Raw genomic sequence first — 13,474 nt, 5'->3', positions numbered from 1 at the left:
TTGACATAGGAATAGAACTCGGATCTCCTGCGTTGTAGGCGGATTCTTTACTCTCTGAGCAACCAGAGAAGACCATGAGCCCTCAACCCAACTAGAAAGGGCTGGCCAGGTCTAGTGGATATTGCTCACACCAAGATCACATCTGGAAGTGACGGGACAATTAGGGAAGGAAAAGGAACAGGAATACATGACTACTTTGGCTCAAAGCTGAGAGAGGAAGGGGTAAGTCTAACTTTGAGGTGATGGAGAGAAGGTTTTCAGGGACTAGGGGGATTTGAGAGAATAGAAACTGAGCAGTAGGGCTGATTGGGAGCATGTGCTTTTGGTCATAGAGGAGAGGCATTGTTTATCATAAACACAAAAGTTCCATTCAACCGAATTATGCATTACTACTTTTACCTTTTTTTCCCTCCCATTTATTTTTATTAGTTGGAGGCTAATTACTTTACAATATTGTAGTGGTTTTTGTCATACATTGACATGAATCAGCCATGGATTTACATGTGTTCCCCATCCTGAACCCCCCTCCCACCTCCCTCTCCGCCCGATCCCTCTGGGTCTTCCCAGTGCACCAGGCCCGAGCACTTGTCTCACTAAGTCCTGTCCGACTCTTTGCGACCCCATGAACTCTAACCTGTTCATGGGATTTTCCAGACAAGAATAGTGAAATGGATTGCCATTTCCTTCTCCTGGGGATCTTCCTGGACCAGGGATCAATCAAAGACTCTGCTCCTGCATTGGCAGGTGGATTCCTTACTACTGAGCCACCATGGAAACACGCTTTTACCTTTAAGACAATTTTAATTTGAATTATTTCCCATCCTTTAAATAGGAATAAAAGAATCTTCATATACCCTATGATTCAGTTAAGTGACTTGTTTCAGTTTTTCTCTAGTAATTGATTTTCCAGATCTTCCTGTGAATGTCTCTGCAAGGTTGAAGGCAGAGACAGGTTCTGGGCTGGAAATGTTTTAGGAGAGCTTGACCAGACCGTTCTGAAGAACAGTGCACTTCAACAACCAGAAAGCAATTGTGTCTGTATATTGATCTGGGGAGTGGCCATGAGGATGCGTTTATGTGCTGACCTTATAAAACTTTATCAACGACATGTCTTCTGTGCCTTTTACAGTTTGTATATCATGTGTGTGTGCTCAGTATGTAGCTCAGTTTTGTCTGACTCTTTGAGACCCCATGCACTATAACCCACCAGGCTCCTCTGTCCTTGGGAATTTTCTGGGCAGGAATACTGGAGTGAGTTGCCATTTCTTACTCCAGGGGATCTTCCCAACCCAGGGATTGAACCCGCATCTCTTGCATCTCCTGCATTGGCAGGCAGATTCTTTACCATTGTGCCACCTGGGAAGCCCATGTATATCACACTTCAAAAACTCAACCAAAAATATTAGAGAACAAGAAGTAATGTTAAGTGTTTGGATAGGTCAAGTAAAATAAAGACTGAAAAGAAAACACTGGATTGGCAACATGTAATTGATGGAGATGATTGTTGAACTTAGCAAGAAAATTTTCAGTAGCAGTAGATTGAAGAGTAAAAAAAAAGACCAGCCAAATCACTTATCCTGTCATTTGAAAGGACTAATAAGGTATATAAACATCTAGCAGTGCTAATCAAGAAGGAAAAGTAATGAGGGGGAGAAAATCTCTCAAAAGAATGAAAGGTATGACTATAATTTGCCAGGGTTAGGGAGAGGAAAGATGGGCAAGCATTAGCTCAGACTGCCCATAGAAGAAAGGAAGATTTATACAGAGCAGAGATGCAGAAAGGAAGACCTTGGATGAGAGGTGAGTTAAGGGAGGAAGAATTCTGGTTCTTCAAACTTTCTTGACTCTTTGAGGAATGGTGCTCAACCTTGAGTTTGTGGCATCCAGGAAACACACAGCAATATTAAGGATATCCTGAAAAACTTTTTTTTTTTTTTAAACTCAGCATTATTTTTTTACTTCAAAAAGCTTTCCCTTCTCCTCTCATGATCTATAACTGAAGATGTTTCACCCAGTGGCTAGACATAGCAAGTTTCTCTGATCATGAAACACAGCTCATTACATCAATCATTCTGTTTCATTATAAGGCATTTCTTATGTTCAGGGTTTTCGTTTGTTTGTCTGTTTAAACAAAGACCACAGTTTGCAATCATATCCCAGAAATGTGGCTTTTTAGAAAACTTCAGAGGACTCTCATCAAGGCTGCTGTTGGCACCTCAATGTGGAATCAGTTAGTGGTAGGCACTCTAGGGGATAAATGGAAGGGTAAAATATATTTCTGTGTTACCTGGTTAGATTTGAGAACCAGGTAAATGTTTGTCTAATGAAATGTAATGTTAGTTGCTCTGTCATGTCTGACCCTTTGCGACCCCAAGGACTGTAGCCTGCCAGGTTCCTCGGTCCATGAGATTTACCAGGCAAGAATAGTGGAGTAGGTTGCCATTTCCTTCTCTAGGGGATCTTCCTGACCCAGGGAGCAAACCTGGGTCTTCTGTGTTGCAGGCAGATTCTTTACTGTCTAAGCCATGAGGGAAGCCCAATGTTCATTTAGTGCTTGGCTAAAAAAAAATGGTACAGTAGCTGATTGTATTCTGAAACCAGTACTCCATCAATCTTACCTACTCAAATCTTTAGGGAGAAGCTAGTCTGATGAGAAATCCAAGAAGGGTCAAGAATCCAAAATCACTGCAGATGGTGACTGCAGCCATGAAATTAAAAGACACATACTCCTTGGAAGAAAAGCTATGACAAACTTAGATAGCATATTAAAAAGCAGAGACATTACTATGCCAACAAAGGTCCATATAGTCAAAGGTATGGTTTTTCCAATAGTCATGTATGGATGTGAGAGTTGGACCATAAAGAAGGCTGAGCACTGAAGAATTGATGCTTTCGAACTGTGGTTCTGGAGAGAGTCTCTTGGACTTCAAGGAGGTCAAATCAGTCAATCCTAAAGGAAATCAACCCTGAATATTCATTGGAGGGACTGATGCTGAAGTTGAAGCTCCAATACTTTGGCTACCTGATGTGAAGAGCTGACTCGTTAGAAGAGACCCTGATGCTGGGAAAGATAGAAAGCAGGAGGACGAGGGGATGACAGAGGACAAGATGGTTGGATGGCATCAGTGACTCAATGGACATGAGTTTGAGCAAGCTGTGGGAGTTGGTGATGGACAGGGAGGCCTGGCATGCTGCAGTCCATGGGGTTGCAAACAGTGGGACATGACTGAGCAACTAAACAACAAGTGAAGACAGTGTCCAGGGATATGGAAAGTTCTTAGCCTGCATGCCCCTGACTGAGGGGAGGGATAGAAGCTAAATGATAACAGTGGGCTAGTGTGCAGGGTTAGCAAATATGCACTCTTCATATGGGATTGCCTGGAAACCCAGGAAAGAGTTTTCGGGCTATAAATGACTATTGTAAAGTCAACATACTCACACAATTGGTGTGGTAAACCACTAGCTTAATGTCTTGGGAGATGCAATATTAGGGCACTGAGAGGTTGAGGAAGGAAAAGATACAAAATGTTATATGTTCAATCTCAAGAAGTTTCACACAACAATTATTAAATATTAGGAACTGAGCATACAAAAGTAAAACAAAAAACCTTTCTATTGTTTCTGTTTCATCCATCCATTCATTTAACTGTTTGCTATAATGAGTACATATGTCTTCTTTTAATTGACGTATACACAACAGCTGTGGGTCACACTCTTGGCATAAGGGATAAGGCCATGAACAAGACACACATGACTGAATATAAGAAAATCACAGGTAGAGTACTTAAAAGGTCAATTTAGGTCCCTCTGAAGTCAGCATGGATGAGTCCCTCTATGTAATTTAGGTTTGGCATGGGATGGGTCAGGAAGTAGAGAAGACTTCCCAAAGGATGTAACTCATGATCTTTGAATAGTGATAGAAATTCGTAAGGCAAATAATACTGAGAATGATGGAAGGTGGAGCAGGAAAACTTTGTCACATGTCAGTTCCTTAAACCTGCGGCCCACTGAGTTGAGAATAATAATAGGCTCTTTTAACACCAGCGCTGGGAACACGTCTTACAGGATTGTATCCTTTTCTCATCTAATTTTATACATTAACAGGAAAGCAGTCTCATCTGTGATGCTGGGGTCACCCTACAACCATACAACGGAAGCCCCTGCCACCTTCATCCTGGTGGGTATCCCAGGTCTGCAGTCTTCACATCTTTGGCTGGCTATCTCACTGAGCATCATGTATACCACAGCCCTGTTAGCAAACACCCTCATAGTGACTGTCATCTGGATGGATTCCATGCTACAGGAGCCCATGTACTGCTTCCTGTGTGTTCTGGCTGCCGTGGACATGGTTATGGCCTCCTCGGTGGTGCCTAAGATGGTGAGCATCTTCTCCTCAGGTGACAACTCCATCAGCTTTAATGCTTGTTTCACTCAGATGTATTTTGTCCATGCAGCCACAGCTGTGGAGACGGGGCTGCTGCTGGCCATGGCTTTTGACCGCTATGTGGCCATCTGTAAGCCCCTACACTATAAGAGAATTCTCACACCTCGAGTGATGCTGGGAATGAGTGTGACCATCACCATCAGAGCGACTGCATTCATGACTCCACTGAGCTGGATGGTGAGTCATCTGCCTTTCTGTGGCTCCAACGTGGTTCTCCATTCTTACTGTGAGCACATCACTGTGGCCAAGTTGGCTTGTGCTGACCCCAGGCCCAGTAGTCTCTACAGTCTGATTGGTTCCTCCATTATTGTGGGTTCTGATGTGGCATTTATTGCTGCCTCCTACATCCTGATTCTCCAGGCAGTATTCAATCTCTCCTCAAAGAATGCTCAGTTAAAAGCATTAAGTACGTGTGGCTCCCATGTAGGGGTTATGGCTCTGTACTACCTACCTGGGATGGCATCCATCTATGTGGCCTGGCTGGGGGAGGACATAGTGCCTTTGTGCACCCAAGTGCTATTAGCTGACTTGTATCTGATCATCCCACCATCTTTGAATCCCATCATCTATGGCCTAAGGACGAAGCAAATACGAAAACGAACATGGGGCCTGCTGACGCACTGCCTCTTTAACCACTCCAACTTGGGTTCAGGAATTCAGGCCCTTGAGAAAACCAGACAACTTCAAAGATGCCCTAGCTAACCTGGAGAGTTTGGTTCACCTGATGCCATACAAGGTCTAAGAAGAAGCTGTAAAGTTTAACTTTACCTAGCTATTCAATTTCTAGCAAGGATGTCAATGAAATGATTTATTTTCTGATGAATATAATGGTTTGAATAAACTAGTATTTGAGTCAGAGATAAGTCTGGGCAGAGAATATAGATTTGGGATTTTTTCTTTCCTTAGATTCTGACCTACATTTCCAATTTAATATCCTACCAGACCATCTGCAGAAGAAACCAACTGTTGGGTCTGCAATGTCTGACTGATTTTCTCACAACTGTTCTCCTTATATGATTATATGGAAGCAACTATTAATATATAATACACTGACCTCTGGGCCATTGATGAATCCACTCAACTTGGATCATGTGCTCATACCTGGAACGGAGCCTGTCTCCAGTCAAAATGGATTCCAGCTTACCCGAGGAGATGTAAATTTGGAATTGCTGATGGTGGCCATTTTCTAACACATGTGCTTGGAAAGTGAAATCTGTTCATAAAATTGGTTCTTTGGTTCTAATTCATTTCAAACACACAAGTTCATCCCTGTTATTAAGTACTATAAGATATACCTCTGTTTCCTATGTACCTAGTATTGTTCAGGAAGTTGGAATGGTGTACTAATCACCAACTTCTTGTTTATAAGCAATGGAAGCTAAGGCAATGTGAGTTTGCTTTTATTTTCTCCTTTCAGAAAGTCTTAATTTCTATAGTCAGTATATGTTAAAAAGAAAGAGATTTCATATATAAGAGATACATATATTTGACTCTAGTGTATTTGAAAATCTTAATAAAATTTCCAAATAAGTGTTGATGGCAAGTTACTGTCTCTGTGTCTTAATATCTCCTTTGTACTGATGGGGAAACAATGCTAATGATAAAGTACATTGAAGATTAAATTTCAAAATGAGCACATAAAATAATACCTTACATACATACTGTGCATACTTTAAAATATACCCAATAATTTCTAATTTCATAATTTTAAGGGGTAGTCATAGGTACTATTGATATTGCATTCCTGTGTAGATAAGCATGTACAAAGTAACTGTTCCAAAGAGATCTGATGCTCAACCACTTAGCAGTCATAGATTTTCCTAATATTGCTATTATTTACTTGCTTAGAATGTATTTTATTTCTGAAAATCAAACAAGTAGGAATCAATCTCTAAAAATCAGATAAACTTATTTTGGGCCTTGTTTTCTTTTCAGAATATGTGTTATATTCCTTATTAGTTATGCTCTGAGGACATGAAACACTCTCTTCCACTAAGCACCTGTCTCTCCTTGCAATCTGGAAAGCTCCCTTGGGCCAGAGAACAGGGAAAAATCAGTCTCTGGAGGAGTTATAGTATTTGGCTGCTGGGCAGAGGCCAAGGGAAGCTGGGGTGTCCAGGGGAAAAGCAGGGTGATAGAGAATCTAAAGGGAAAGAGGGCTCCCAATGGGAGGGCTCTGAAAGTGACAACACTCCTCATCGTGCCTCCACGTTGTTCATATTTGATTTTGTGTTGCTCCTCCTGAAGGGTCCTGTACAAATCCTTCTTTTGGATGAAAGAAATGTGGACCACCAGAGGAAGTCAAACAGAGAAAACTCCAGGGATGTGAGTAACTAACCTGGGGACTGGGAGTTGGGCTTGATGAAGTCTCAAAGCCAGGGTCACCCTAGAAAGGAGAATATAAGCAACTCCAATACAAAGGGCTGGCCAGGTCTCGTGGGTACTGCTGATAACAAGATCACATTCTGGAAATCATGGGACAACTGGGGAGATAAAAGGAACAGGATATACATGATTATTTTGGTTCAAAGCTGAGAGAGGAAGGGGTAAGTCTAATCTTGGAATGAAGGAGAGAGGGTTTTCAGGGACTAGGGGGAGTTGAGAGAATAGAAATTGAGCAGTAGGACTGATTGGGAGCATGTGCTTTTGGTCATAGAGTGGAGGCATTGATTTATCATAAACAAAAAGGATCCATTTGACTGAATTATGGATTACTACTTTTACCTTTAAGACAATTTTCATTTGAATTGAGTTTTTCCCATCCTTTAAATAGAAATAAAATATCCTGACATATCCTATGATTTTGTTATTGAATTAAGTGTCTTGTCTAAGCTTTTCTTTGGTATTGGCTCTCCAGCTCTTCAAGTGAATGTCTCTGCAGGGTTGAAGGCAGAGGCAGATTGTGGTCTGGAAATGTTTTAGGAGAGCTTGGCCAGAGCTTTATGAAGAACAGTGCACCTCAAGAACCAGGAAGCAATTGTATATCTTGATCTTAGTAGTGGCCATGAGGATGTGTTCATGTTCTCACAGATAAAACTTACACTGTCCCTTTTACTATATGGATGCTATATTTCAGTCAAAAGTTAACCAAAAAATAAAGAAGCAGGCAACAGTGTTAAATGTTCTGGATAGGTCAAGTAAAATAAAGACTGAAAACACTGGATTGGCAACATGTCATTGATGGAGGTAATTGTTGATCTTAGCAAATTTTTTTCAGTAACAGCAGACTGAAGAGTAAGATAGTAATACTTATAAATAGACCCACCAAACCAAATGTTCTGCCAATGGACCAGACTATTAAGACATGTAAATCCCTAGCACTGCTAATCAAGAAGAAAAAGGAATGAGGGAACTAAAACCTCAAAGAAATGAAAGGTATGATCTGAGACAACTTTCCAAGGCTAGAGAGGAGGGATGGGCAGGCACTAGATGAGACTTCTCTCAGAAGAAAGGTAGATTTATACAGGGCAGAGATCCAGAGAGGAAGATCCTGGATCAGAGGTAAAAAGCAGGAAGAGCCATTCTGATTCCTCAGATTCTCTTCAACTCTTTAAGGAAAGATGCTCAGTCTTGGCTTTATGGCATCCAGGAAACAAACAGCAGTCTTAAGGATACCCTGAATAATTTTCTCTTCACTCTACACTATTATTCTACTTTAAAAAAACTTTCCTTTATCTTCTCATGATCTATCACTGAAGATGTTTCACCCAGTGGTTATATGCAGTTAGGTTCTCTGACTATAATACAGAGCTCATTATTTACTCAGTCTGTTCCATTATAAGGCATTTCTTATGTTTAGGGTTTTGTTTTTTTTGTTTTAATAAAGACCATGGTTTTCAACTATATCCCATAAGTCTGGCTTTTTAGAAAACTTCTGAGGACTCTCATCAAGGTTTCTGTTGGCACCTGGGTGTGGAGTCAGTTAGTGATAGGCTCTCCAGGGGGTAACTGGAAGGGACAAATGTGTGTTGCCTGATTAGCACTGAGAACCAGGAAAATGTTGGTCTACTGCTTGGCTACTGCCATTGATGGGATTCTGAAGTCAGTTCTCCATCAATCTTATCTACTCAACTTTTTAGGGAGGAGCTAGAAGTGATGAGAAACCCAAGAATGATAAGTGAAGACAATGTTCAAGGATATGGAAAGTTCTTAGCCTTTTAGCCCCTGATTGAGGGGAGGGACAGGAGGTGATAACTAATGACTGGCTAGTCTCGAGGCTTTGGCAAATAAGCACTCTTTATTTAAGGTTGCCTGGACACCTGGAAAAGAGTTCTTGGGTTTATGTGAGTACTGTAAAGTCAAACAGTCACACAATCAGTGTCGAGACCCACTAGCCTGAGGCTTTGAGAGATGTAGTATTAGGGTAGTGAAAGTTACAGGAAGGAGAAGATGAAAAACATTACATGTTAAATCTAGGAAGTTCATTGTTTCATTCAACAATGATTATATATTAGGAACGGATCATACAGAAATAAAAGAAACATTCGTTCCTCTGATTTTTCATTCATTCAACTTTTTGCTATAATGAGTACACATATCCTCTCTTAATGGACTTGTGCATAACACATCTGGGTCACACACTTGGTATAGTTTATAAGGCCATGAACAAGAAACATGATTGAATACAACAAAGTCATAGGTATGGTACTGGAATGATCAGTTTAGGTCCCTCAGAGGTAAGCATAGATGAGAGCCTATAAAAGCTCTGAAGGTACCTAATTTAGTTTTGTCATGAGATGGGGCAGAAAGTAGAAAAGACTATCCAAAGGAGGTAACTCATGGTCTTTGAATAGTGATAGAAATTCGTAAGGCAAATAATACTGAGAATGATGGAAGGTGGAGCAGGAAAACTTTGTCACATGTCAGTTCCTTAAACCTGCGGCCCACTGAGTTGAGAATAATAATAGGCTCTTTTAACACCAGCGCTGGGAACACGTCTTACAGGATTGTATCCTTTTCTCATCTAATTTTATACATTAACAGGAAAGCAGTCTCATCTGTGATGCTGGGGTCACCCTACAACCATACAACGGAAGCCCCTGCCACCTTCATACTGGTGGGTATCCCAGGTCTGCAGTCTTCACATCTTTGGCTGGCTATCTCACTCAGCATCATGTGTACCACAGCCCTGTTAGCAAACACCCTCCTAGTGACTGTCATCTGGATGGATTCCATGCTACAGGAGCCCATGTACTGCTTCCTGTGTGTTCTGGCTGCCGTGGACATGGTTATGGCCTCCTCGGTAGTGCCTAAGATGGTGAGCATCTTCTCCTCAGGAGACAACTCCATCAGCTTTAATGCTTGTTTCACTCAGATGTATTTTGTCCATGCAGCCACAGCTGTGGAGACGGGGCTGCTGCTGGCCATGGCTTTTGACCGCTATGTGGCCATCTGTAAGCCCCTACACTATAAGAGAATTCTCACACCTCGAGTGATGCTGGGAATGAGTGTGACCATCACCATCAGAGCGACTGCATTCATGACTCCACTGAGCTGGATGGTGAGTCATCTGCCTTTCTGTGGCTCCAACGTGGTTCTCCATTCCTACTGTGAGCACATCACTGTGGCCAAGTTGGCTTGTGCTGACCCCAGGCCCAGTAGTCTCTACAGTCTGATTGGTTCCTCCATTATTGTGGGTTCTGATGTGGCATTTATTGCTGCCTCCTACATCCTGATTCTCCAGGCAGTATTCAATCTCTCCTCAAAGAATGCTCAGTTAAAAGCATTAAGTACGTGTGGCTCCCATGTAGGGGTTATGGCTCTGTACTACCTACCTGGGATGGCATCCATCTATGTGCCCTGGCTAGGGAAAGACATAATGCCGGTGCACATCCAAGTGCTATTAGCTGACTTGTATCTGATCATCCCATCTACCTTAAACCCCATCATCTATGGCCTGAGGACGAAGCAAATACGAAATCAAACATGGAGCTTGCTGACGCACTGCCTCTTTAACCACTCCAACTTGGGTTCATGAATACAAGTCTCTTCAGACTTTGAGCATTCTAGCCAATCCAAAGATGCTTTAGTTAATCTGGATGGTTTGGTTCACCTGGCACTAAACAAGTTCTAAGAGAAACCTATAAGGGTATCTGTGCTTCAGTTCAGCTCAGTACAGTCGCTCAGTTGTGTCTGACTCTTTGCGAACCCATGGACTGCAGCACGCCAGGCCTCCCTGTTCATCACCACTCCCAGAGTTTACCCAAACTCATGTCCATTGAGTTAGTGATGCCATCCAACCATCTCATCCTCTGTCACCCCTTCTCCTCCCACCCTCAATCCCTCCCAGCATCAGGGTCTTTTCAAATGAGTCAGTTGTTTGCATCAGGTGGTCAAAGTACTGGAGTTTCAGCTTCAACTTCAGTACTTCCAATGAATATTCAGGACTAATTTCCTTTAGGATGGACTAGTTGGATCTCCTTACAGCCCAAGAGACTCTCAAGAGTCTTCTCAGACATCACAGTTCAAAAGCATCAATTCTTCAGCACTCAGCTTTCTTTATAGTCCAACTCTCACATCCATACATGACTACTGGAAAAACCATAGCTTTGACTAGATGGACTTTTGTTGGCAAAATAATGTCTCTGCTTTTTAATATGCTGTCTAGGTTGGCCATAACTTTTCTTCCAAGGAGTAAGTGTCTTTTTATTTTATGGCTGCAGTCACCATCTGCAGTGATTTGGGAGCTCCCTCCCACCTCCCCACCCCAACCCCCCACCCTCCACCAAAAAAGTCTGTCACTGTTTCCACTGTTTCCCCATCTATTTCCCCTGAAGTGATGGGACCAGATGCCATGATCTTAGTTTTCTGAATGTTGAGGTTTAAGCCACTTTTTCACTCTCCTCTTTCATTTTCATCAAGAGGCTCTTTAGTTCTTCTTCACTTTCTGCCATAAGGGTGGTGTCATCTGCATATCTGAGGTTATGGATATTTCTCCTGGCAATCTTGATTCCAGCTTGTGCTTCATCCGGACCAGCATTTCTCATAATGTACTCTACACAGAAGTTAAATAAGCAGGGTGATAACATACAGTCTTGATGTACTTCTTTCCTGATTTGGAACCAGTCTGCTATTGCATGTCCAGTTCTAACTGTTGCTTCCTGACCTGCATACAGATTTCTTAAGAGGCAGGTAAGATGGTCTGATATTCCCATCTCTTTAAGAATTTTCCACAGTTTGTTGTGATCTACACAGTCAAAGGCTTTGACATAGTCAATAAAGCAGAAATAGATGTTTTTCTCTTGCTTTTTCGATGATCCAATGGATGTTGGCAATTTGATCTCTGGTTCCTCTGCCTTTTCTAAAACCAACTTGAACATCTGGAAGTTCATGGTTCATGTACTGCTGAAGCCTGGCTTGGAGAATTTTGAGCATTACTTTACTAGTGTGTGAGATGAGTGCAATTGTGTAGTAGTTTGAGCATTCTTTGGCATTGCCTTTCTTTGGGATTGCAATGAAAACTGATCTTTTCCAGTCCTGTGGCCACTGCTGAGTTTTCCAAATTTGCTGGCATATTGAGTTCAGCACTTTCACAGGATCATCTTTTAGGATTTGAAGTAGCTCAACTGGAATTCCATCACCTCCACTAGCTTTGTTCGAAGTGATGCTTCCTAAGGTCCAGTTGACTTCACATTCCAGGATATCTGGTTATAGGTGAGTGATCATACAGTCTTGATTATCTGGGTCATGAAGATCTTTTATTGTGTATTCTTGATCTATTGTGTGTATACACAAGATCTTTTGTGTATTCTTGCCACCTCTTCTTAATATCTTCTGCTTCTGTTAGGCCCATACCATTTCTATCCTTTATTCTGCCCATCTTTGCATGAAATGTTCCCTTGATATCTCTAATTTTCTTGAAGAGATCTCTAGTTTTTCCCATTCTATTGCTTTCCCCTATTTCTTTGCACTGATCACTGAGGAAGGCTTTCCTATCTCTCCTTGCTGTTCTTTCAAACTCTGCATTCAAATGGGTATATCTTCCCTTTTCTCCTTTGCTTTTTTCTTCTTTTCTCAGCTATGTGTAAGGCTTCCTCAGATAGTCATTTTGCTTCTTTGCATTTATTTTTCTTGGAGATGGTCTTGATCCCTGCCTCCTGTACAATGTCACAGACTTCATCCATAGTTCTTTTGGCACTCTATCAGATCTAGTTCCTTAAATCCACTTCTCACGTCTACTGTTTAATTGTAAGGAATTTGATTTAGGTCATACCTGAATGGTCTAGTGGTTTTCCCTACTTTATTCAATTTAAGTCTGAATTTGGCAAGAAGGAGTTCATGATCTGAGCCACAGTCAGCTCACTGTCTTGTTTTTGCTGACTGTATAGAGCTTCTCCACTTTTGGCTGCAAAGAATATAATCAATCTGATTTTGGTATTGACCATCTGGTGATGTACATGTGTAGAGCCTTCTCTTGTGTTGTTGGAAGAGGGTGTTTGCTATGACCAGTGTGTTCTCTTGGCAAAACTCTATAAGCCTTTGGTCTGCTTTATTCTGTACTCCAAGGCCAAACTTGCCTGTTACTCTAGGTGTTTTTTGACTTCCTACTTTTGTATTCCAGTCTCCTATAATGAAAAGGACATCTTTTTTGGGTGTTAGTTCTAGAAGGTCTTGTAGGTCTTCATAGAACTATTCAACCTCAGCTTCTTCAGCATTACTGGTCTGGGCATAGACGTGGACTACTGTGATACTGAATGGTTTGCCTTGGAAATGAGCAGAGATCATTCTGTTGCTTTTGCGACTGCATCCAAGTACTGCCTTTCTTTGCCTAACTGTTCATTTTCTAGCAAGGACCAATGAAATGATAAATTATCTGACAACTTTAATGGTTTCAGTCAACTAGTATCTGAAACGTAGAGTTTAGGCAGAGATTATAGATTTGGAGATTTTCTTTCCTTAGCTTCTGACCTGCATTTTCAGCTTAGTATCCTACTAGTCCCTTTGCAAAAGAAGTCAAGGTTGCCCCATACCTAACTAATTTTCTCACAAACTGTAGATCTGATGAATTCCAATTCCACTACTAGGTGGAGC

At 41.6% G+C, this 13,474-nt stretch overlaps 2 protein-coding genes across 2 annotated transcripts; both read left to right on the top strand.

The window, feature by feature from the left end:
- The first annotated feature begins 4,062 nt into the window (after window positions 1-4,062).
- On the top strand, window positions 4,063-5,146 carry LOC133059342 (olfactory receptor 52I1-like). The gene has a single exon (XM_061146361.1). The coding sequence runs from the start codon at window positions 4,124-4,126 to the stop codon at window positions 5,144-5,146; it is 1,023 nt and encodes a 340-aa protein (XP_061002344.1). The 5' UTR covers window positions 4,063-4,123.
- A 4,239-nt stretch (window positions 5,147-9,385) lies between these two features.
- LOC133054426 (olfactory receptor 52I1-like) lies at window positions 9,386-10,421 on the top strand. Its single transcript, XM_061139397.1, has one exon. The coding sequence runs from the start codon at window positions 9,447-9,449 to the stop codon at window positions 10,419-10,421; it is 975 nt and encodes a 324-aa protein (XP_060995380.1). The 5' UTR covers window positions 9,386-9,446.
- The last annotated feature ends 3,053 nt before the right edge of the window (window positions 10,422-13,474 follow it).

Source organism: Dama dama, chromosome 1 (genome assembly GCF_033118175.1).
Source record: "Dama dama isolate Ldn47 chromosome 1, ASM3311817v1, whole genome shotgun sequence".
Lineage (NCBI taxonomy): Eukaryota > Metazoa > Chordata > Mammalia > Artiodactyla > Cervidae > Dama > Dama dama.
Note: the sequence above shows the minus strand (reverse complement) of the source record. Positions and strands in the feature narration are given on the sequence as shown.